The 26,680-nt window shown below is 41.4% G+C and overlaps 1 protein-coding gene across 3 annotated transcripts in view; it reads right to left on the reverse strand.

Annotated features, from left to right (window-relative positions):
- LOC129719022 (uncharacterized) overlaps nucleotides 1–26,680 on the reverse strand; it is a 37,174-nt gene that overhangs the window by 8,779 nt on the left and 1,715 nt on the right. For 2 of the 3 annotated variants that reach the window (XM_055670341.1, XM_055670339.1), the window contains exons 2-3: nucleotides 8,158–8,734; nucleotides 4,352–8,095 (exon numbers count right to left, since the gene is read on the reverse strand). In XM_055670341.1, coding sequence (XP_055526316.1) covers nucleotides 4,352–8,095; nucleotides 8,158–8,723 — 4,310 coding nt within the window. In that variant the 5' untranslated portion in view covers nucleotides 8,724–8,734. Of the gene's footprint in view, nucleotides 1–4,351; nucleotides 8,096–8,157; nucleotides 8,735–8,841; nucleotides 8,946–26,680 lie in introns of those variants that run through there. The other variant, XM_055670342.1, reaches the window with a different exon arrangement.

The raw sequence follows: 26,680 nt of genomic DNA on the forward strand, positions 1-26,680 counted from the left end.
GCTCACAGTGGTTTAAAAGTCGCTTTGACGCGCTAAATTGATAACTCCACGTACGTTGGATATACAATTATGACGTCTTCAGCAAAAATGGTGGGTAAGACCTCCTGCATCTTTTGGTGCTATGAGATTTGTGATTAATCGCCCCAAAAGTGAGATGAAAAATTTATTTTTTTGCTCCATCGAGATACAGAGTTGGTGTCTTCGGTAAAGTTATAGGTATAACCAATACGACCAACTTTGCCGAAGACAAAAAATTCGTATCTGCTATTCAAATTGACTTAGAGAGTTTTTATTAAAAATAGACTAGTCAAAGCACATTTTTCAATGAAACATATTTTTTTCTATTGTCTAGGCCTTCACTATGTTCTACAAAATTGTTAGTAGCATCAATATACACAACTGTCTGGAAGGTACTATATTCGTATTGTTTGAAAAACTATGAGTTATGGGCTATTTTTTATTTTGTTTCGCAATATTTCAAATCACTGAATCTTTCTTAGGGGCAGGTAGATGCAGATTCGGTAGTAAGCATATGAAAGTATAACAATAAAACTTCCATACACAGGTGGTTCCGCTAGTCCACGATTTTCTGCTGATGAGTTGTGTTCATAACAAAAAACCTCGTTTTTACCCTCTTTAATGATTTAACCAGGTAAAATACTAATATTGTAAACCAAGATATCACGTAATAAGTTCGTATCTATGGTGACCATCCTACCAAGCGTGGTTCAAGTATTTCAGAACATGTAACTTGCATATGCTTGGTTTTGGTTCGCTGGGAGGATGTCCGTCTGAACATGCTTTGATGCAGTCGCCTTCCTGGTTCTTACCTCATTCTCGGCCGCTTCCGCTTGAACCACTAGTTCGGCGTGCTTCTTTTTTCCCTCATCTATGTAAGCTTGGAGCAGGAGGAGGCTCTGCTTCATGCTTCCGGCGAAGTTTGTTCTTTTCGTTTGGACAGCGTGTCGATACTCTGTTAGATAGCTTTGACAAGCCGACGTTATTCTAACTACAGACGATAGATGCAAGACAAACTGAAAGCAGATTCAAAGAATGACGAACACGGATTTCTTCCTGAACGCTCCTGTGTTACGAACTTGCTTTGCTTGACTAGCTACGTGCTTATTAGCTTCGATATCAAACAGATGTGATTCACACGACCTTTCGATTGCTTTCGATGAAGTAAATCATCAAATCACTGTCGCCAAACTCGATCGATACGGATTCAGCGGCAACTTGCTCTACTGGTTTGAATCCTTCCTGCAGGGGCTAACTCTTAGAGTAAAAATCGGCGACGACATATCAGAACCATTTGTCGCTACTTCCGGGATTGCCCAAGGTAGTCATCTCGGCCCGCTGGTATTTCTGTTGTATTTCAAATGCCCCCGCCTCGCGATCGCTGACGACTAGAAGCTTTACACACTTTGCACATGTTGATAATTTAGGTTCGATCACTGAATCGTCACTATCAAATAGTGAATCAATTTCATTCTTCGAAATCAACTGGCAGGCCACGAAATTTTTTACGATTTTAGTTATAAACTAGCTGACCCGGCAAACTTCGTCCCGCCTATTTTTGTGTTTGATTTAATAATTTCCAACATTCCAAATTCATTGATTTCTTGCGATTTGTTTATATCGTTTGAAATTATTGATTTTATCGGAATGACAACATCCTCGTTTTCTGCCTTTAGTACATCACTTCTCCGGAAATACTCATATTGGGTGGTATTCAGTTATTTTCGTTGTTTTTCAGAAACTGAAAGTGGTCATCTCCGAATTCAAGATGGTGTTCAGGGTCAATGCTTGGCGTCTATACATCATTTCGATTACGGAAATATTCATATGTAGTAGTATTCGGCTGTTTTCCAGAAGTTGCCATCTTACAATTCAAAATGGTGCCTGAGGTCAATTTTTAGCTTTATGCATCATTCTGGTTGAAGAAACGCTCATATTGGGTGGTAATTGGTCACTTTAGGCTTTTTTCAGAAACCGGAAGTCACCATCCTGGATTTTAAAATGGCATTTGGGGACAATTTCTGGCCGCTGAGCGTCATTCTGGTTCAAGAAACACCCATAATAGGTATTATTTGGTGTTATTCGGCTGTTTTCCAGAAACCAGAAGTCACCATCTTAGAATTCAAAATGGTGTCTGTGGTCGATTCTAGCTCCTGTGTATCTTTCTGGTATCGAAGCATCTCAAATTGGATGGAAATCGGCCATTTTTGGCTGTTTTTCAGAGAGCGGAAGTCGCCATCTTGGATTTCAAAATTGTATTTGGAGACAATTTCTGGTCTCTGAGCGTCATTCTGGTTAAAGAAACACTCATATTGAGTGGTATTTGGTCATCTTCGGCTATTTTCCAGAAACCGTAAGTCGCCATCTTGTATTTCAAAATGACATTTTGTGACAATTTCTGGCCCCTGAGCATCATTCTGGTTAAAGAAACACCCATATTTGGTTATTTTTGGGTCATTTTCGGCAGTTTTCCAGTCACCAAAAGTTGCCATTTCACAACTCTAAATGTTGTCTGAGGTCGATTTGTGGTTTCAATGCATCATCACGATTTTGCAAATACCCATATTGGGTGGTATTTGGTCATATCTCGCTGTTTTTCAGAAACCGTAAGTCGCCATCTTGGATTTCAAAATGGCATTTGGAGACAATTTCTGGCCTCTGAACGTCATTCTGGTTAAGAAACACCCATATTATGTGGTATTTGGTCATTTTCGGCAGTTTTCCAGTCACCGGAAGTCACCATTTTACAACTCAAATTGTTGTCGGAGGTCGATTTGTGGTTTCAGTGTATCATCACGATTTCGGAAATACCCATATTGGGTGGTATTTGGTCATATCCCGCTGTTTTTCAGAAACCGGAAGTCACCATCTTGGATTTGAAACTGATATTTGAAGACATTTTACGGATAGAAACCGGAAGTTTCCATCTTAAATTTAACAATGGCGTCTGGAGTCAAAAAATTTTCTTGCTCTCAGAAACCTCAACATATCAAATTTGGTTCCATTTGCTTGATTATTTCTCGAGATGTGCAGAAATTTGTGTGAGATCCCTCCTTTCAGAAGAAGGAGGGGTGTCGAAACATTATGAACATATTTGTTACCTCTAAAAACATTTTTATGCCAAATTTGGTTCTATTTGGTGGATTGGTTCTCGAGCTGTGCGAAATTTGTGTTCCTTTTGTATGGGAACCCTCCCTTTTAAAAGGGGGAGGGGCGTCATTTTGTTATGGATATATTTGATACCCCTTAAAACATCCACCTGCCCAATTTGGTTTCATTTAGTTGGTTAGTTTTCGAGATGTGCATGAATTTGTGTTTCATTTGTATGGACCCCCTCCCTTTTAATAGAGGGAGGGGTGTTAAACTATTATGGATATATTTTTTACACCTAACAACATCCACCTGCCAAATTTGGTTCCATTTGCTTGGTTAGTTTTCGACATGTGCATGAATTTGTGTTTCATTTGTATGGGACCCCTCCCTTCCAGAAGAGGGAGGGGTCTCGAATTACCTTAGTTACATTTCTCGGCCCCTAAAACCCCTATATACAAAATTTCATGCCAATCGGTTCAGTAGTTTCCAAGCCTATATGGAACAGACAGACAGACAGACAGACAGAGCTGCATTTTTATATGTATAGATTATTTCTGTAACATCATATTTTGTAGTGAAAAAAATAATAATTGAAACTAGATAAAGTACAGATCGGACTCGATTATGCAGAGTATCGATTTTTTTTTACACTCCGGATAATCGAATAACAGCAAAATTATTCAAAGTTGCAATTAACAAACGTAAAATAGGTAATTAAGTTCTTTTTTCGTTATGAATGTAACTTGAATGCTGTAGTGGCGTAGCCAGAAATTATTTCTATGTCTATATAAATTTTGAGGAAAAAAAGGAGTAAAATCTTGTGAAGCAAAAAAATAAATTAGACACTGAATGGTTTCACCCTAACTCGTCCCGGACCCAAACAAGTTGGGAAAAACAGAAATGGTAACATATATGCCGAAAGGGATAGTAAAGGTAAAATTTCTAAAAAAAATAAATAACAAGCAGCAAAAAAATACTCCGAACAATTCCAAATAATCGAGTCCACCCTTCGTATATTTGGTATTAAAAATTATTTTAAATCTAGATTTTTGTAAAAGGATTCGATTTGTTATCAGTATTTGTGTAAGACACTCAAATCTTTATAGTTCATGGAAAGCAAAATCCTCAAGCTTACGCTTCGATTATTAACTTGCAGAAGTGTCAACTTGCTATAGCGTTTTCACAAATTAACACAGTAAATCCAAGTGATTCAGGATCTCAAAAAATGAAATTGACTCACCTCAAAACAATCTCCAACGCACGCTCACTATAGTGAACCGGCCGTATCAGCGATCCCCCACCGATCACTTCGTATAGCGTCAATCGGTACCATTGAGAGCCGGCTTTCGCCGCCAGCTCCTTGCAGATATCGGACGCCGTCTTGGTCGGCGTTATCGTCACATTAACCTGCGTCTTTTCCTCCTCACGCTCGATCTGCGTACCACCGCCGCCACCGCTCTCATCATTCCCCGTGCCATCACCCTCGCACTCAATCGTAATCCACACCTTCAGATCACCCGAATGCTTCACCGAATCGGACAGGTTCTCCGCGGCGGCATGATACTTTTGCAGAACCTTCAGCATCAGCTGATCCCGCTGGACCTCCTCCGGCGTGATGGTGAACAGATTCTTGTACAGCTTGATCAGATCGGCCACCACGTCCGCCTCGTCCTGCGAGTAGCTGTACTGCTCGGCTTCCACATTTTGGCTCGAGTTGGCCATCAACGTCGAGCCCCAGATCATCGCCAGGTTCGGAATTCCCATCTTGTTGTGCAGCTCTAGCGAGGCGATAAAATTCAAATGGCCAATTAACTTCTTCAACGTGTGGTGCTCTACCTTGGGCAGCCGCGAGAGTAACTCCCGATAAGAATCGATCTTATCTTTCGCCGATTTCAGACTGGTAATACTGACGAAACTGACCGCGTAGTTCCCGAAGAAGGAGTTTGGAATGTCGCGGATGAATTTCTTCAAAACTCCCGCCACGTCGTACTCGTTGTACTCCGTCCGGGTGAGCTGGACCGCAAAAGCGTCCTCGTTGAACAATTGGAGTATTTTGTTAATCTGATTGGTGGAGCCTGACTTCCGGTAGATGCCCTCCGACATGGACCCGTGAGCGTAGATGAAATTGACACACTTATCGATCAGCACCGGTACGTCGTTCTTCGTCAGCTGCTGGCTGTGCAAACTGGTGCCGTTCTTATGTGCCATATCCTTGATAATCTTTCTCCAAATTTGCGTTTCCCGCGGGGAACTCATGACGAAATACAGTGTAGTGTACGGGGGACAATCGATGAACAGTGAAGGTCCCGCTTCGATGTGTAGATTTCGTATCGACTCGTCCGACTCGATTGCTCCGATGCAACGCGCCTTTCGTAAATCTAGTTGCTCGAGTCGCTGATCCTGATAGTTGAAAAAGAACAGTTTCCGCTTCGCCAACAGAAGCCATGCTCCGCTCCAGCTGGACGACACCGACTTCTTCATGTAGCACCAACCTGCTCGGGCGAATTCTGCCAGGCAACCCTCGGGAAAGACATCCGTAACGGATTGCAAGATTTTCCCCATCCACACGTTGCGATCGGAACGCTTATGAACACCGAACATATACGATTGGCGGAGAGTTTTCACGTTACCACTGTTGGTGCTGGTTATCACCAGGTTCGGGTTCGTTATCAACTGTTGGTTGGACGTCGTGCCTCCTTCCTTTTTTGGCAACGCCAGCACCACCTCGAAGCAGTGCAAATCTAGCCCTTCGTTGTTGAACTTATGCTGCACTACGCACTGCAAGCTGAGTATAAACTTCAGATGGAGCGTCTCCTTCGGCTGGGTTTTCTGCGGATCCTGATAGGTTTGAATGATCTTTTCCTTCAGCACCACTGAGCGCGGCGTTAGCTCGTTGAAAACGTCGCCGATCATGCCGGAGGGTAGCTTCAACAGATGACCATGATGGCTGATGAAGCGTTCCGTGAGCAGTGGTTTCGGTACCATTTCCAGCACGGTTCGTACTTCGTTTTTGGCCTTGAAACTGGACTTGCGCTTGAGCGCGTTGAAAAGTTTCGATTTAACGCTTGGTTTGCTTGAAGGTCCCGCCGATGGCGGGAAAGGATCCGGTAACGATTCGTTCGCACCGATCGCTTCCATGTAGGAGGGTAGATACGTATCGTCTTCGTCGATACCGCTCAGCTCCGAGGGGAGTTCTTTGTGGGCTTTTTCCACCGGTTTGTTGTTGGATTGGTTTACCGGATCTACCTTGGAGTTTTTATGGAATTTGTCCGGTTCCGTGGTGGAGGATCCGGCAACATCCGACACGAACCAACTTGTTTGTGGACCACCGGCTTGGCTGCCAGATGGATAGCTGAGGTCAACCGGATCTTGGCTGGTGCTTGGTTCTTCTACGACGGAGAGGTACGGTTCGATTGCCGCTTCATCAACCAAATTTTCCACACTATCCGAGGGTAAAGCCAGGTTTTGGTGAATGATCATCGTTTGGCGAGGGCTCTTGGTTTTGCGCTTGCGCTGGGGAATCGGAGGGGTCTCTTTGTTCGGAGGCTCGTGTTGCTGGGTTGAAGATTCTAGCAGTGAATCGGAGCGCTTCGGAGGTTTGGGCAGCCCTTTGAGAGTGTCCTCTACAGTACTGTAAGACTCCGCTCCGAGGATGTTCTCGATCAGTGACAGTTCGTTCGATTTCTCCAAAAGAACCACCAACGAGCGACGTTGGTTAAGCGGGTCGAACTCGTCTATAATATCCGAAATCGAAACCTCATCGTAGTCGTGCCGCACTGGCCGAGCACTCAAGGGTTCCGGCTGCAGGAGGGAGATGTCCATTTCGCAGATTTGGCCGTAGATATGACCGTCGTTGACGTAGGTCGGTTCCGGAGTGCTGATGTGAGAATCCGAGTCGTCTTCTTCGTCGTTGTCGTCCTCTCGGCTGTTGACGTCGTAAAAATTCCACGAGTTTGAGCGTAGGTTTAGATTGTTTCGAATTTCATCAAGCGAGGACGACCGGCGGGAAAAAATGCGATTCACCGAGTTGCAGGTGGCTCGACGGGAGTCCGGAGCGGATGAATCGCCCACGGCGATCTCATCGTAGTTGGTGGCCTTTTTTCGAATCTGGATACGCTTCAGCAGCTCGGGCAAGTTGTTATCCTCCTCAGAGGAACTGCTCGAAACGGGTCGCTTTACGATGTTTAGCTTGCCGTAGGGGTTTTCACTTTTGGTGGAGGCTGAAGCCTCCGTTCGCAGAACCGGAGCCGGCGTCGTTGGGGGAGGGATACTTTCCGAGCTGCTATTTACGTCGATTTCACGCACCGAATCTATGTAGAATTTGGAAAGGTTCGACTCGCTCTTGGTTTTATGCCGTAAGGGGGATGGCGAGGGAATGTCCATATCATTTTTCCTTTCTTTCTTGGGAATAACCTTACTGTAGAGACTTTGACTTAAAGCCGAGGACCGGGAGAAAGTCCCCGCCATAGGCGGATTCGTGGAGGAAGACGATGCGGAAGCCAAACTGGCATTACTATTCGACTTAAAGGATTCTTCGTAAGGCGGCGGTTCGCCGTAATTCGTTCGTTTGGCACTTTTAGGAATATCGTACGTAGACGACGACGAGGAGCCCTTCGTCAGGTCCTCCCGCTTGTTAATCTTATTATTCAACGGACTGTTAAACTGAATGTTTCGCATGAGATCGCTGTTCTCCGGAGGAGCCGTTTGTCTTCGCTCGAGAAAATCACCATCCTCACCATCCCCGGTACTGTTGCTTCGCTTCGTTTTCGAGCTCTTGTTCCGCGTCAGCGACAGAGACAGTTTGTCCTCGGCGATGCTGTTGATCGATTTGCTCACCGTCTTCAGCCGGCTGCCCGCCTCGGAGCTCCAATTGTTGAAGGAAGTTTTCAGGTTTTTATGTGTTTTTTTCGTTTTGTGTGTCACCCGCTCGGAGATCGATTCGGTCAGTAGCTTCGAGGTTATGCCAATCGATTTGAACAGTTGACTAAAATTAAAAATAACAAAAATTAATTGATTCGAAGTGCCAAAACCACACAACAGACTCACCCCGGGGAGGAAGTTTTATATTTTCGCCCACTATCACCACTCCCGATGGAAGCGCCATCCGATTCGGATCGGTCCACACCGGGCAGTCGATCTCCGTCGAAGCTGAATCGACCCGCACTTGTGCCAGGAGAACTTGAACTCGAGTTGTCACGTAAATTATTATGCACGGTCGTAACACCGGGGCTTAAAGTCGGTGGCGGTGGAACCGGTGGAGGTTTCTTCGGAAAAGGAGAAACGTTCTGATAGACCGTCGCCCGGTTGTTTCCCCCTTCGTCGTCCTCGTAAACTGTGAGTCGGGTTCGACGTGGCGCCGGAACCGGCGTCGGTCGAGGGCTAACGTCCGGGATTTTCGGTGTTTTCGGAGGAGTTTCGTGGATGATTTCGATGTTTTCGTAATCTAACTTCGGATAGATCGAGGGGTAGATTTTGGGGGCAGCTCCATCTGTTACGTCATGCTTGTCGCTGGTGGTGTTGTTGTTGATTTTGTCTGTGGTTCCATCATTGTTGTTATTGTTTCTTTGGCGAGGTCGCGGAACGGGAACCGGCGTAACCGAAGATTCGCTCATTCTGTTGTTATCTAGAAGCAAAAAAAAATGATAAGATTTTACCGCCTTGAGTGTTTATATAACAGATAGTAACGAACGGGTCAAAGCAAAAAAAGACAATGATCAATTAAGTACAAACCAATCAACTCGTGTTGAAATTGCAGTTCCTGAATGAATTTTAAATTCTTGGAAACATGCCCCGGTGCGCTCGGAAGCACTTCGTGACTGGAAGCGAGTTTTAATTTTTTCTATTTCTCTTGCGCAAAGAGCACTGATTGTGTATGACGACGCTTGTGCCAAGCGTAGCTAAAGTCTGAATCATCGCTTCCATTTAAGGGCTATTCCCACTGCTTCCGATCCGGGACCGGGCCGTGGCTGATCCGTGTGTCATCCGGGCTCGTTTGAGATTGATTGCATGCGTTCTTACGAACGCATTCACACCGACGCGACGTGCCCAGACCGGAGCAGCGCTGAATTGCCGTCGTACTGCCGCCGTGCGAGAAAAAAACTATTGTTGCCGACGATACTTTGTGTTGCCGGGAGAGTGCACGGAAGGCATTCGGGTAGATGCGTGTATGTAGTAGTAACATATTTTCGGTTTTACTTTGCATTTGCATTCATGCATATTGCCGTCACAGTCAAACGTTGAATTATAGTTCGGGAAAAGTTTTGTGTTAAAAAAGTGTTGTGTTTTCTCAGCCAGAGCGCAGCGCAGGCACGGTTCGTACACGGCGCAGTGTGAATGCATTAAAGTCTCGGACGGGACACGGACACGGCCCGGATCCGGCCCGGCCCCGGAACGAAAGCAGTGGGAATAGCCCTTTACTCGGTATCGTTGTGGCATAGCATAGTTATGCATATCCATCAACTATTTTCGTTTTCCGCGCCGTTTTATCTATATAGATTCTAGAACGACGAAGTGTGCAGAAATTGATTTGGAGCAAATTCATCAGTGCGTCTTGAACTGTCCTACAGATCAGACGTTTTTTCGGTTGCTTGTGGACTGGTCTTTGACTGCCTATAGCTTCAAAGTTTGTGTTTTGTCAGTGTGTCTTTTAAAGACTACCTGAAAGTTATTTCCCATCAGTCTTTCTCAAGACTACCTACTTTTGAATTTAACATTTGTTTTAACTTTTTTCGTATCACCTGAAATGGCTGGACGGAAAAAGAAACCTCGCATCGCTGCGGGGAGGAAAAGAGAGGCATCTCTTTCTGACACTTCGAGTGTCTGTAGTGACAATCCTTTTGATATTTTGCCTGAGCAAGAAGCTGGTGAAATGGAAGTTATTAATAATGAAACTATACAAAATATAAAATCTTTAAAATAGGAGAAAGTTCCACCTATTGTGGTAACTATTTCTTCTGAATTTAATATATTCAAAAAGGAACTTTCAACGTTTGTTTCTGACGTTAAAGTTACCTATCAAATTGGCCGTAGAGGTGAATGCCGCTTATTAGCCGACTCAGTAAAGGGTCGTGATCGTCTTGTTCAGTATTTAACTGACAAGATGTACAAATTTTTTACATATGACACCAAGAACACCAAGCCGTTCAAGGTTGTCTTGAAAGGTCTCAGTAACGATCAAACCGTTGATGAGATCAAACTTACTTTAACAGAATTACTTGGCATAGCCCCTACCCAAGTAATTCTAATGAAACAAAAATCACGAGGCGAAAACAGTCAGAGAACTGGAATTTCCCTTGTTAATTATTTAATTCATTTTAACCGCAATGAGGTTAACAACTTAAAATTTTTTGAAAAAGCACATGCTTTGTATAATGTGCGTGTCAAGTGGGAAATTTATAGGAAGTATGGCGGAGGTGAAAAGCATATCACCCAATGCCGTACTTGCCAACGTTATGGCCATGGTTCCAAATTCTGTAACATGGACCAAAAATGTCTTAATTGTGGAGACTCTTCTCACAAAAAGGACACATGTCCTGTGAAAGAGAGTAAAAATTTTCGCTGTGCGAATTGTAACGGCAACCATATGTCAAATTTTTATCAATGCCCAGTCCGTTTAGCAATTGTTAAGGCAAGGCAAGGTAAACAAAATTCAATTTCTCAATTAAAACCAACTTCAAAACAAAATTCTCCAAGCGTACCAGTGACGCCTAGTTTACCTACTCCTTTGCATACCCGTTTAACTTATGCACAGGTTACAGGTAGTTCGAACATTATACCGCCTAGTGTTGGTAGTTCGAAAATGACCGTTAATATGGGTAAGCAAAACAGGCTAGAAAATAATTGTACACCTATCACTCCAGCTAATATTGCTGCCGAAAATATTTTTTCTAATGTCAACTGCCTGGGGCCTATTACGGCAGGTAAACTTTCTTTTTTGCAACAGGCAATGTTCGATCTTATGAACGCCATGTTGCAGGCAAAATCAATGTTTGAAGCCATTCAAATAGGCACAAATTTTACTATTAAAATTGTTTCTAATTTAAAATTTAGCAATGATTTTAAATAGAACAATTAAAATATTAAATTGGAATGCTCGCTCATTGAAGGCCAATGAGAATGAGCTTTTTAACTTTTTAACAGTAAATAATGTGCATATTGCAATTATTACTGAAACATTTTTGAAACCTAACATAAAATTAAAATATGATCCCAATTACGTGGTTCATAGATATGATAGGATTCAGGGTTCCGGCGGTGGAGTTGCAATTGTTATTCATCGCCGAATCAAACATCGTGCTCTTCCCCATCTTGAGACGAAAGTTATTGAAACTTTGGGAATTGAAGTTCAATCTGAACTTGGGATTTTATTTATTGCCGCAGCATATTTACCATTTCAATGCACACGCGAGCTCAAAAATTATTTTAAAGGTGATTTACAAAAACTCACCAGAAATCGTTCGAAATTTTTCATAATCGGCGATTTTAACGCTAAACATCGTTCATGGAATAATTCTCAAAGTAATTCCAATGGCAAAATTTTATTCAACGATTGTTCTTCAGGATACTATTCTATTTTGTCTCCGAATAGTCCTACATGCTTTTCTTCTGTAAGAAACCCTTCAACAATTGATTTGGTGCTTACAGATCAAAGTCATGTGTGTAGTGATTTGATCACACATGCTGACTTTGATTCTGACCATCTTCCAATAACTTTTTCTTTATCACATGAATCAGTTTTAAACCCTATGAGCTCTGTTTTTAATTATAACAAGGCTAATTGGGAAAGATACAAAACTCATATTGAGAGAAATTTCAATAATGAGCTTGATTTGCAAAACGAAGTGAATATTGATTCCGCTTTGGACGCATTAAAATGTGCAATTGTTGATGCCAGGAATTATTCTGTTCCAAAGGCTCAAGTGAAATTTGATTCACCAATAATTGACGAAAATCTTCAACTTCTAATTCGTTTGAAAAATGTCCGCAGACGTCAATATCAACGTTCTCGTGACCCTGTTTTTAAAACTATTTATAAAGATTTACAGAAAGAGATTAAACATAGATTTACTCTTCTGAGAAATCAAAATTTTGAGACTAAAGTTGAAAAATTGAAACCATATTCAAAACCATTTTGGAAGCTGTCGAAGATTCTTAAGAAACCTTCAAAGCCTATTCCAGTTTTAAAAGATGGTGAACGTTTTCTTGTATCCAATGAACAAAAGGCTCAAAGACTTGCTCAGCAGTTGAGAGTGTTCATAACTCAAATTTGAATTTTGTGAGTCCAATTGAAAATGAAGTCACACGTCAATTTGATTTAATTTCTTCCCAGAATTTTTTACCTGCAGAAATAATTGAAACTAACTTGAATGAGATTAAATCAATTATTAAAAATTTCAAAAATATGAAAGCACCTGGTGACGATGGAATCTTTAATATACTAATCAAACATCTCCCTGAGAGCACAATGGAATTTTTAGTAAAAATTTTCAATTGCTGCTTCAAAATTGCATATTTTCCCAAATTATGGAAAAATGCAAAAATTACTCCCATTTTAAAACCGGATAAGAACCCAGCTGAAGTTTCAAGTTATCGACCAATCAGTTTGCTTTCTTCAATAAGTAAACTGTTTGAGAGAATTATTCTTAACAGAATGATGTCACACATCAACGAAAATTCAATTTTTGCAAATGAACAGTTTGGATTTCGCCATGGGCATTCCACAACTCATCAATTGCTCAGAGTTACTAATATGATACGAGCTAACAAATCTGAAGGTTATTCCACTGGAGCTGCTCTTTTAGACATAGAAAAAGCATTCGACAGTGTTTGGCATAAAGGTTTGATTGCGAAATTGCAAACTTTTAATTTTCCAATTTTCCTAATCAAAATTTTAAAAAATTATCTTACTGATCGAACTCTGCAGGTTGTCTATCAGAATTCAAAATCTGATAGATTTCCTGTCAGAGCAGGTGTACCTCAAGGTTCAGTCTTGGGTCCAGTCCTGTACAACATATTCACTTCAGATCTTCCTGATTTGCCTCCAGGATGCACAAAGTCATTGTTCTGCGATGACACAAGCATTTTCGTAAAAGGAAAAAGTCTTCGTGTCATATGCAGTCGATTGCAGAAAAGTTTAGATATTTTTTCTTCCTACTTGCAAAAGTGGAAAATCTCTCCCAATGCTTCTAAAACTCAAATGATAATTTTTCCGCATAAGCCTAGGGCTTCTTTCCTCAAGCCAAACAATAATCACGTTGTCAAGATGAATGGGGTTATTTTAAGTTGGTCCGACAAGGTTAAGTACTTGGGACTAATTTATGATAAAAAACTTATTTTCAAAGAGCACATTGAGAGTATACAAGCCAAGTGCATCAAATATGCGAGATGTTTATATCCTCTCATTAACAGGAATTCTAAACTTTGTTTAAAGAACAAACTTTTGATTTACAAACAAATTTTTAGACCAGCAATGCTTTATGCTGTACCGATCTGGTCAAGTTGCTGTTCAACAAGAAAGAAAACGCTCCAAAGGATTCAGAATAAAATTCTGAAAATGATTTTGAAGCGTCCTCCTTGGTTTGGTACACTCGAATTACATAGACTTACTGGTGTTGAACCATTGGAAGCTATGTCAAATAAAATTATTAACAATTTTCGACAAAAATCGTTGCAATCCTCAATTGCTACGATAAGCTCTCTTTATAGCCAATAAGTTAGCAATTAAGTTAGTTGTAAGTTTACTTCCCCTTTTTCTGACAAGTAGGTTTAAATCCCTACGAATGATAAGTCCTAATTGCGAAAGCAAACAAATCCTAACAATTAAAATTACAAATTTCTAACAGTGTTGAGAAGTCACCATTTGTGATTGGACACACATACTCATTATTTACTAATATTTATCATAAATACTTAAGCTACTAACAAATCCCCCCTTTAAAAAAAAAAAAAAAAAAATTTGGAGCAAATTGAGAAAATTTTGCCTGATCATCAAACTTTCAATTTTCTTTGGAATACAGTTAGCCAGATGTTCTTAGCATTATCGCTTCAAAAATTTTCAATCAATAAGAAAGTTATCCACAAACACTATGCATTGCTAGTGACGTGCATAAATTGCATCAGATCATAAGCATACTATACTGCGAAAACACCTTCAGCATTCAAATTGCGTTCAATTGTCTTGATGCCATCAGCATGTTCCCATGATCACCAACATTTTACGATCATTCGCTTTCAAGACTGGAACGCGCAAAAATTGGTCGACAAAGAAATCGTTTCTTTCAGTCAAAATTCATGATACAAAAAATTTCTTATGTTTATTTTGGTAGTTCAACTCACATATTTAAAGGAAAAAATGTACGTTTATTATTTTGGTTTGCCAAATCCAAACTGCCGTGCCTTCCGCATAACCCCTTTCATTAAATTTTGTACAGTGGTGTTATCGACCTTATTCGTCGCCAAACGCCAGCTAGATTTATTCTGCTGCTTGTTTTCGATGGATTTAATAATTTTTCTGATATTTTGTGTGAACAATTCTCAATACTGTTCGAAAGGGCGGGAATCTGGGCTTTTGGGAGGGTTGTGATCGTAGGGAACCACAACCACGTTGTTCGATTCGTTCCACTCGATCGCCTTTTTCTCAGAGTGGCAGCTTGCCAAGTCCGACCAAAACAGCACAGGCGTGTTATGTTGCTCTAGAAATGGTAGCAGCCGATTTTCCAGGCACTCCTGGACTTAGATCTCTTGATTGACGGTTTCGTAGTAATGGAAATGCCGCTTTTTAGACCACACGTGTATATGGCCTGCCAAACGAGATATTTTTTCGGGAACTTCGATAGTTTGATGGTTTTGAAAATATAGGCCACCTCCCCTTTTCCTGATACGGTATAAAATTCCTGTCCCGGAAGCTGCTCGAAATCTACCTTCACATAAGCTTCGTCACCCACGGTCGAACTTTGTTAGCAGATTACAGTTTTCCGGATCACCGCTTTGCCGAGGTGTTTTGATCATAATGTGGGGGTCGCCACCTTCACCGCCTTAAACGTCGACAACCCAGCTCGTTTCTTGGCCCGCTGCACATTAATGTGGGAGACAATGAGCTTGCCAGTGACGTACCTGATGGAGAGGATAGGATTCCGCCTATAATTCGCTACCACCTTCTTCATCGTCGTTGCCACGTCCGAATTACGATTGCCGCCGCTTCCAGGCTTCCTGACGGTCAACAGACGCTCCCTGAACACTTTTGAAATACATGTTATGGTCGATTTGGCCACATCCAGCAATTCTGCCAATTTGGCGTGGGAGAATGTCGGATTCTTTTGCTGCGCGAGCAAAATTTTGACACGCTGCTCCTCTTGCTTGGACGCCATTTTGAAAACTGGAGAGCAACCGGTGAAAACTCATTTTAGCAACTATTGTATATACAATAAACTTCCAAATGCAACATTTCATGGTTTATTTCATGCATTTTTAACAGAAATACATTAATTTGAAGTCGACCAATTTTTGCGCGTTCCAGTCTTTATTGAATAAATTAAACAGAATCAGTGGCTTGTGTTTTAGAAAACAAACTTGTTACATTCGTTAAAGGCTTATAAATGCTAGAGTTTAACAAGATTACAAATGGGGGGCAAGAACTAGTAAAAAATGATGAAAATGACATAAAAAACTGATTCCAATTAAGCTTAAAACTATAATTAATGCTTAGAGAGCAAAAAAGTTATCCTTTGAGCACGGTCGATACGGTTCAGTAAGCAAACACTAACTATTTACAATAAAACCTGTAGAATACTCTCAACAGACTTCGGAAAACGTTTCGTAAAGATAGCAAAGATAGGAGAGGCCAACATAGAGAATGATCTCAATCGCGAATTAAAATCACCGATAAAAGTTTTTAAATACTGAAAAGGACAGCATACATGATTCCAAGTTGGGCTAGAAAGGTCAGAAAACGCTTTCAGGAGATAGAAAAGACCAAAAATTTAAAATGATCCCAAATTAGGCTTAGAATTGCCGATAAACACTACTACTAGGCCAAAATGGCATATGTTTCGAAATGAGGCTCAGAATAGCGAAAAAATGGGTCCAAATTAGGTTCATAATCACCAAAAAATTCAGAAATTCAGGAATTCAGAGCAGGTCGAGGCCGCCAAGGAAATTATAATCATAAAATTGAAAACACGCGTCTAGAGGTAAAAACGCATCAGAAATCAATTTTAAAAATTCTCCATTCCATTGTGCGCTTCATTCCAGCCATTACGTTTTGTAAAGTCTCCTCTGTGTTAATTAAGCAGACAGTATGTGAAGCAAAGAGAGCGAAAAATAAGCGAACTGGAAATATGATACAGATTTGGAAAATATATTTCCGTCCGCATCCCGACGGAAAAATATACCGCATCTCCTCTGTGATTTTGCTGGCAGCTCTGGTCCAGATTTGATGCAAATGTTTGTCATCTTTTAAATCCTACTTCTATTCTAAAAATTGTCCGCTTCACCAGATTGAGGTGACTGGCGGTATCCTACATAACATAAACGACACAAATGCTGAAGCGCTTGTTCAGCTACAATTCAGTATGTATACAGCCAATGTAAAATAGTTTATGAAATAAACTAGAAATAGATGTACGGGTTAAATCGATACGTATGCATGTATGTCAAGATAGACTAATCGGAATGCGTTCTACCAGCAACCTCATGAGCATGAGTTTGGGACTGGAAGTAAAATATTTGGATACTTAAAAGGTAATTTTTACTAACAATATCATGAAAATAAACGATGAAAAATACACACAAAAGTGCAAAAAATCGAAAGATTCAGATGTGTTCGAATCGCCAAAACAATGAAAAAAATTGTCTAAATAAGACGAATATATATTCTGAATTATATTTATCGTAGCTGCAATAAAGCTGAAAAAGCTCTTTTTCAGAACGACAGAATGTACAATTTTAGCCATGGAATTGCCATAAAGGCGCTTATTCAGACTATAAGCCAGCTACTGTTGGCTGTAAAAGAGTTTTTCTATAAGCTGTACAAAGAATGAATAACCGCTTCTACAGAATCGATCAGCATATATAAAAGTTGTTCAAACGGCTGAGTTATTTCTTACTAAGCCCTTGTCCGGCTATTTATAAAGCCGATTGTAACATGTCACGAAAGTACCAAGATAAACAAATTCGTCGACCACTTCGAAAGTATCCCCATCCATCTCCACCGCAGCACCAACACCCGTAGAACTACCACGCTCTCTGCCCGCCACCATGTACTTCGTTTTGTGTTTATGGTGAGTCCAATTCTCGCAGCTTCCCTTTTGAGAGCCGTAAAGGCCTCCTCAACTGCTCTACGGTTAACACCAATTATATCAATGTCGTCCGCAAAGCCCAGAAGCATGTGAGACTTAGTGATGATGCTGCCGCTCCTCTGCACACCTGCCCTTCGTATTGCGCCTTCCAAAGATATGTTGAACAGCAAGTTCGAGAGCCCGTCACCTTGCTTCAGACCATCTAACGTCACAAACGCGCCCGAAAATTCATGATGTGAAACCGTCAAGCGTCGCACGTAACAGTTTAATTAGTCCCAAAAAGGGAAACCATGTTCTAGCATTATTCACCAAAGCTCGTTGCGTTTCACTGAGTCGTACGCCGCCTTAAAGTCCATGAACAGATGATGCGTCTGCAAGTTGTGTTCTCGAAACTTGTTGAGAACCTGTCTCAAGGTGAACATCTGGTCCGTTGTAGATCGCCCCACTCGAAAACCGCATTGGTATTCTCCAACAAAGGCTTCCTGCAACGGCCTCAGTCAGGAACAGGATACGGGAGAGAATTTTGTAAGCGGAATTGAGAAGGGTTATGCCTCTATAATTACTACAGTCGAGCCTATGTCCCTTCTTGTGGATAGGGCATATGAGTCCTTCCAGCCAGTCCGTCGGTAGTTGTTCCTCAGACCATACTCTTAGGATAATCTGGTGAATTGCACTACACAGCCGCTCGCTCCCAACTTTGAAAAGTTCGGCCGGTAAGCCGTCCTTCCCAGCGGCTTTGTGGTTCTTCAGCTCTTTGCAAGCATTCTTCACCTCGTCCAATGTTGGTGGGTTCACAGCTTGTCCGTCCTCCCCAATTTCTATCCTGTTCCCCTCGACGACTCTCCTAGCTTCCTCACCGTTCAACACCATTTCAAAATGTTGCTTCCACCTCGCCACCTGCGATCTATCGGTAATCAGATTTCCCTCCCTGTCATTGCACATGGCATGGTTCCTGATTCCGTTGATCGTTCTCTAGAAGCTCCTAGTGTCGTGCCTGGTGAAGCAATTCTCCGCCTCCGCGAGGACGCGATCACAGTGCTCACGTTTCTTACGGCAGTGAAGCCTCTTTTCGGCAGCTCTTTCCTCCCGGTATTTCTCCCGCGTGTGACGCGTCACACTATTAGCTGCTACTAACGTGTTGGCGTAGGCTCGGTTTTTCTCTTCCGTCACTTCTAGACGTTCAGCATCGAACCACCCACTACGCGTGGTTCCCGTTGTCATGCCTATCACTTCTCGCGCTGTTTCGCTGACCGCATCATGGATGTGCTTCCACTGCTCGTTCAGGTCCACTCCAGCAAGTTCACCGATCCGTCTATCAACTTTCCGAGTATACTCTGCAGTAACTCCTTCCGCTGATAACCTCTGGATGTCCAGATGTAACTTTCTCGGCGATCTCGCTTTAAATACATTGGACAACCGGGCGCGAATCTTGCCTACCACGAGATAGTGATCCGAGTCGATGTTTGGCCCGCGAAAGGACCGCACATCTATGACGTTTGAAAAGTGCTGGCATCAGCATGTGGTCGATCTGGGAGCAGGCCTCTCCATTGGGGTGTTTCCAGGTGTGCTTCCGGATGTTCAGACGTGCAAAATGGGTACTACAGATGGCCATTTCCCTGGCCGCGGCGAAGTTCACTGATCTCAAGCCGTTGTCGTTAGTGGTAGAATGAAGGCTCTTCCTACCTTTAACGGGGCGAATGAACTCCTCTCGTCCGACTTGTGCGTCCGATGACGATCTTTATATCGTGCTGTGAGCACTCTCCATACGTTTTCTCGAGGAGCTCATAGAACTCCTCCTTTACGTCATCGGTTTTATCGTTTGTCGGCGCGTACACGTTGATAAGGCTGTAATTGGGTTGTTTAGCTATTCACGAATTTCCGATTTTTATGTATCATCTGAAAAAGTGTAATTTTCTGAGCAAAACGTGATTTTTTTTTAAACTTTATATTATCCTTCGATTTGCAAATGAAAAATATAAATTCACTCTAAATCGCTACAATGACAGTTGGTACATGGGCGAACTGTCATTGAAGCGATTTCGAGTAAATTTCAAGCAGTTTTAAATCGTGATTTAAAAAGCGAAGGACAGCGATAGAATTTTTTTTAATCACGTTTTACTTAGAAAATGCAGATCTTTCAGATGATATAAAAAACTGATATAGCTAAGCAACCCAATTGAAGAATCTTCCCTTGATCCTCAATACGCAAACATTCATTAATAGGCCTCCACCTAATAACACGCTTCATTTGGTTTCCAAGTAGCACGCATAAAAATTCTGTCGAAAAATCACAATACAATTTTCGAGCACGTGTTTTTTCTGATCGAATCCTAGTGCCATTTCTACTTTTCGATCAACAGTCCGAATATAGAGGTTCAGATTCCTTCCCAAAATCTTCACCTTTCTGGTCATAAAACTATTCGCACGACCAATATTTTTGTCTCTTCTTGGTTTTCTTTCGTCACTCGAACGTTCAGGAAACCTTTTCAACACATCGTGGTATTCAGTTTTGGGTAAATTCACCCTATTAGCTTCAGTACGGCTGTACAAGATCCGTTCGCGCACATCTTTTTCGTTCGTCGGCATTTCGAGCACGGCTTACGAAATGACAAAACAAGTCAAAGCAGGCGAAAGTATAAACCCCAAGCTATGCTTGAGTGTAGGGATGGGAAATATCGAATAAAATGGCTATCTATAGTTATCGATAAATTCCTTGATTCTATCGATAACTATCGATAATTATTGATAGTTCGACAGCTAGAACTAGATAGAGAAAAACAGCAAAGTGTTGCTTCAGTTGTGGACAGGAACAATATTTAAAAGTATATTCGCACACATGATTCGCACTTATGCGGAATCTCGTCGTTATCTGTAAAAGTTAGAGTGAGCGAAAATGATGAAGTATGAATGCCAATGCGGAGGAAATATCAATAACTATCGATAACTCTAAAAGCTTCATGATTCTATCGATAGCCTGCAACTATTGATAATTATCGATAGGTTTCCCATCCCTACTTGAGTGAAAAAGTCGCTCACGGTTCGAATATGGCAAGCAGGTCAAAGTTTCACCACAGCTAAATGCAGTGCGCTGTTAATTGCAGTAACTTCGATTCCAATCTTATTATTTGAAATTATTGTGAGAATATTCTCAATGATGCTTCAAACACAAACTCTTTCTTCTACTGTTGAAAGGTCCAGAATCACGCTTCGTGATTAAATAATATCAAAATTTATCGATTATTTGCTTAAATTTTCGAATAGTTTTTAATCGATTACTTGACACACCGATTGTCAAGATTAGTTAACCTTGGTAATTGTCCGATCGTTGAAAATACTAATGCAACAATAATAGTAACACTTTCACAGTGCTATATTCCTATTTTAGGCGTAACCTTTTGTTTTTTTTTAGGTGCTGTAAATTCACGAGATATTTCCGGACGCTTTGATTCTATTGACTCAAACGTGTCTCCAAACCGAGACCATCATTTAAAAAATTTGACAGGACTAGGTTTGGTTTTGGCCATAGCACCAGTTTTGGATGCATTAGTATTCTTCTGGAGAAAATGCACTACATTAGTTTGAGAAAAACGGAAGACTTGAAAAGGTTTAATAAAAAAGCAAAGCCTTGGTGCTACATTCCGATTCGGAACTTGACCTTCTGTTTACTATACACAGACTTCGCAGCCAACCGTTAAGTGTACAGGACAATTGCGAGGCTAGCGCTACGATCCTACTGACACTAACAGTCTCTCCCGAGTCGAGACTCGAACCTACGACGACTGGCTTGTTAGGCCAGCATCGTACCTCGAGACCAGCTGGGGAGGCTTGAAAAAGGTTTAATATTCTTTGGAAAATGCAACGTCCTTTCGGCACCACTGTCAACTCCAACGACGAGTCTAGCGCTCGCACTTTCAATCGAAAAAGAAAAACAAATAGGGAAAAGGACCTATTTCCGGGCTTTCAGGCGGCCGTCATTCACGTTTTCTTTAATTATTGATCAGGATTAATGAAGAGAGTAGAATGTTGCTCATTGTTTTGACCGTTAACCTTTTTAAATAGCCTGATGCTTTTGGGTACGTATAAAATGCTTTAAAATGCTATGCAAACGCGTAGGAGTTTGGCGGGCAATTCCGTCCTAAAGATCATATTTTCAGCTCACATGGAATTCTATTTCAGTTCAGCGTACGCCTGATTGGTTTTTCGCCTACATATTTGTGTAGATACAGGACTAAATGAAAACACCCTTGGTTCACTGCATAGTAGGATAGGGGAGGGTAATTTCGGCGTACTGGTATTTTCGGCCCATTCTTAGCTTTTTCAGATGCATTCACATGCACGAATAACTTACAGCCAAAGAACAAATGCGATATCATTCTTTGGTTTGATGGCTACATCGGTGAAGAGATCGGAGATGCAAAGCTTTGGGCGTGGATGACCGAGCTGATTGATTGAATGGGAGCAATGGTGGTGAGTGCAGATCTTTTTTCTCAGCGGAACACTTTTTCGTGCCAAAATATTTGATGGGGCACCTGCAATTTAAATCAAGTAGAGTTATAGAAAAGTTTTTTCCCATTGATTCGAAAGTATAGATACTTTACCAAATATTTTGATTTAAAACAGTGTTCAGCCGAACTTTTCCACCAACTACCAAAGGTTGCACGGACTTATTTGCCTAGTCTTACACTCCCTAATTCTAAATATAGGATTCTCTCCCGCAGCCTGTTTCATATACCGAGGCCGTTGCAGGTAACCTGCGTTGGGGAGTACCTGTACGGTTACCAGAAAGGAAGATCTACAACGGACAAAAGGTTTACCTTCAGGTAAGAAAACTTGCAGGTTCATCATCTGTTTATAGACTTCAAGGCGACATACGATCTAGTTAGGTGCAACGTGTTATGTCATATAATGCTTGAACACAAAACTGATTAATCTGATTCGGGCCAACCTTAACGGTTTTCCATCATGCGTCAGGATAGCTGGTGTGATTTCGGACCCGTTTGTGACGTTGGACGGTAGGAAGTATTCTTGACTTTTGAAATGATATTGATATCGTCGGTATTAACCGCAGTAGAGAGGCGTTTGCCCAAACAGGACCCTTACGTAGCCAGCTGCGATCCTGCAGCATGCATATCAGCCCGAAATTTACGCTCTGTAGGATGCTTGGATTCAGCAGAGAGTCGGACAAAGATCGCCGACTCCATGGTAAACACCGTACGAATGTGTGGTGAGGATGAGGACGTCAGGTCGGCAGGTGTTGGGACGATTGAAAAAGACTAGCCGAAGATCGAGTAATGTGGAGACGTATTATGAAATAGTCATCAAATTCCATCCAGGGCAAACAGCGAACCAAAATTCGCAGACCTGGGGTAATTTGTGCACGTTCGAAATCAAGCGAACCGAAGACGCGTCGATATTGACAAAGTGGATCCAAGTGGACCAACAACTACATACTGTCTATTTCTGTGCAGGAATGTAAACTTCTTGTCAATGAATTGCCCTCTCATCCTCCTCAGAAGATGTTTAACTTGAAAGCAGTCTTAGCGATTCTGAAAGATGAGGTGAACGAGATGTCTCCTAGGAGAACGCATTAAGCAAAGGCTTTGAGCGATTCGGACCAGGTGTTCCAAAAAAAGCCGTTTTCTAGCAGAGAGAATATGACGGATATGAATGCTGTAGATCATTTGTGGAACTTTGAGACTGATTTTATTTTCAATTAATAAAACCAATGCCTTTTTTGTTTTACTAAAAAATCATTAATCTGTCAAATATTGGTTTGACATACCGCAATGATGAAATATTTTTCTGCAATCGTAATTCTGTCGTTAGATAGTGAAGGATCTGCCAAGAATAATGCGGATAGAGCGCAAATATAAGATGATGCTAAAGTCACAATGAATTTTCGCTTTATCCATGACCAAAACAGAGTTCGGTCCATGAAGGCGATTGAATTACGTCGAATTTTCGAATGCATCTTTTGATCTTACCAATAAACTGTTTGCAGGTCGTTGATCTCCAGTTATTTTTGCAACGAAGGAACTTAAAATCCTAAAGAAATCCTCGGTTGAACAACACTGAGATAGGTTCATTGAATAGTCATTGAGTTTGAAGTATAAATGGAGTCGAATAGTTGTTCAGCAACGTTTGTGATTTTGTTAGTAATGTGGTGATATTTTATCTGGTCCAAACACACGGCATGGTGTTTTGCAAGAAATTAAATTAAAAATTTGTTTCAACATGCGTTCAACCACCAGGTTTGAACCATGAATTAGACAAGAAGGAAAAAGTCTTTTTCTGTCCACTACTCTGTCTGGTTTTCCACTACCTTCCTGGCGGAATATTGTTAGGGTTTGCAAGAAATTATACATAGTCGAAACCGGAAGATTTTTGCTTTCAAAATGGTTTACCGTGAACTTTTCGTCAAAGTTGTTGTGCAGTTCATAGCGTACCAAGACGAATTCATCCACCACTTCGAATCGTTCCCCAACAATCTCCACTTCAGCACCAACATCTCCGGACCTCTCACGCTCTCTGCCAGCTACCATGTACCTTATTTTGGTAGGGTTAATAGGCCTCCTACACGGCCCTACGGGCGATACCGATTATATCAATGTCGTCCGCATGTGAGATTTCGTGATTGCACGTTTGCTCTTCGTACTGCACCTTCAAGGGCGAGGTTGAACAGTAAGTTTAAGAATGCATTCCCCTACTTCAGTCCATCTAAAGTTACGAACGCGACTGATGTTTTGCCAGCTATCCTCATATATAACTTCGATCCCTCCGATGTCATACCACTCAGCTTGACCGTTATGTACTCGGCAATTTTAACACCCGTAAGTGCTCGGCAGGGTACCCGGGTACCCACCAAAATAAAATGCTTCTAACTTTTTCAATTCTTGACCGATTTCGGATCTTGACCCTTCAAATATTGGAAAATTTGTCTATTTTTAGTATACAGGGCATAAAGAGCCGTTGATCCCTAAATGGTTTCCGTAAATCCGGATCTTCGGGACCATGCTCAAGATCGGGAATTTGCTTCGGAATGGCCGTTCCGGGCAACTCATCAGATGGACTAAAAATTAATGATAATTCCTGGAGTGATTGATTGGATTTTGCTACCAATGTTGTTCGGTTTTATTGACAATTGTACAATTTGTCACACCGGAAGATGGTCTTGTAAATCAGGATTCACAGGAACCAGATGTGGACTCAAGTTCCTGTCGGTCCCGAGTTCTAAAAATAGACAAATTTTCCAATCTTTGGACAGGCCAAGATCGAAAATCGGTCAAGAATTGAAAAAGTAAAACGAATTTCCATTTTTGGGTACTCTGATACCCCGTCGAGTACTTACAAATTAAAAAAAAAATCGAAGCCCCCCTCTCTCGATCCCCCCCTCCCCCTTTTACTATGAACAGTGTGATGATGCAAATAGTTCATTCCCACTAGTTAAGTTAACCATATTTTTTAAAGCAATAAAGTTTGAAAAGGCACTCGGGTACCCTGCCGCATAACGGTTAAAAAGTTTTGTCGGCAAACCGTGCTTCAGCATAGCCTGCCACAGCCCATTTCATTTCACTGAGTCATATGCCGCCCTAAAATCTATAAACAGATGCAAGTTATACTTCCAGAACTTATCGAAATCATTACCTGGAACCTTCAAATCTGAAGTCTTGAAAAAGATGGACAAAATAGCAGATAGCTATATCCGCAATGAGTTTCTCAGGAGCTCACCACTACATAAAGATCAGCACGGTTACCAACCTGGTAAATTAACGGAAAGTGCTCTTCATCTTTTCATAACATAGTTACTATAATCGAAAAGTATCAAAAGACGGCGCTATGCGCATTTCTTGGTATGGAAGGCGCTTGCGATAATACATCCTATATTTCAATCAATATAGCTCTTCCAAATAGAGGAGTTGATAACACCCAAAGGAACAGGTTTCAGAGTAGGCTCTCGAGTGGAGAAATCACAGCTACATTGAGAGCTGCTTCGATCACTGTTAAAGTAACAAAAGGCTGCTTATAATTCGCGGGAAATAAACGCTACAATGGGGAGCGCCTACAGATGGCACTAGACACTACCCTCAGCACTGCCCTGCTCATTATCACCTAAGGAACATCGGAATTGTCTTATGTGATAACTGCGGCTTCTGCAACCTTGCAGTTGAAACGAAAACTCACTTGTTTTGTCAAGTTTACTACTTCTTCAAACGTTATCTTTTTCCTCCATATCATGTATGGAATTCTAAACCCAAAAAGGTCGTTAGTCTCTTTGACTATGCGATACCAAATTTGGCAACAACCATACTATCAGCCAACTCAAATCCATCAATGACTACGGGCACCTGGTATTTAGTGTATAGTAATCAAGACCTAATCAACAAAACGGCCGCAGTGGCTCTCCCGGCTTTCAGATTTCAAAAAGGGAAGGGTTCTGACACCCCTTTGGCATCACGCCATGTTTCAAGGGCTAACATCTCAACATATGTAAAAACGAGATAGCATATCACCGCTTCTTTTCATACATCTTCATCTTACTGCTGACAGCGGGCACAAAATAATTTGAGCCCAGGACATGAGTTCATTGTCATTCACTGTTACTCGGTATAGGGATGCCAAAGGCTCGGGTTCTGAGCTACAATGCCTTTGATTAAGGATATACACTCTTTTTAAAAATTACTCAAATTGATTTTTTTTCAAAATTGTTTTGAAATATAAAGTAAAGTTTTTCATACTTTACAGCATATAATATTAACCAAATAATGTTCGAAGAAACGATTCAAACTGTGAGTTTCTCCCCTTTGGAGTTCGGGGAATAGATCTTCTACAATTGAAAATAATGTCAGACGATTGCAAAATACTATCATCATTGTCATGATTTCAATCTGAACAAGTCAAGAGTATTTTACTCATAAAAACTTCATTTTCGTCTCAGATTGCAGCCCCATCTCATGTTCAGTAACATTTTAGAATAAAATCCTGATAATTATGCAAATGTTGATACAGTTGGAACACCCGTTTTGCTGGTCTGACAGCCGTCTTGAAATTACCCGATCGACAAGTTTGTATACACGCTTAGTTTTCTACCACCACACAAAACATGGCCTGGGTAGACAAAATCGATAAGCGCCTATTGGGTAGCCCACGCAATTTACCAAGAATCGCACAGAAATGCCGCATATCATATTGTCCCTTGATTTCCCCCCAGACACACACACACACCCAGAACGAGCCGTCAACCGTCGATATTTATCTGCAATCTAGATTCTCCGATT

The sequence above is a fragment of the Wyeomyia smithii genome, chromosome 1 (assembly GCF_029784165.1).
Source record: "Wyeomyia smithii strain HCP4-BCI-WySm-NY-G18 chromosome 1, ASM2978416v1, whole genome shotgun sequence".
NCBI classification, from domain to species: Eukaryota; Metazoa; Arthropoda; class Insecta; order Diptera; family Culicidae; genus Wyeomyia; species Wyeomyia smithii.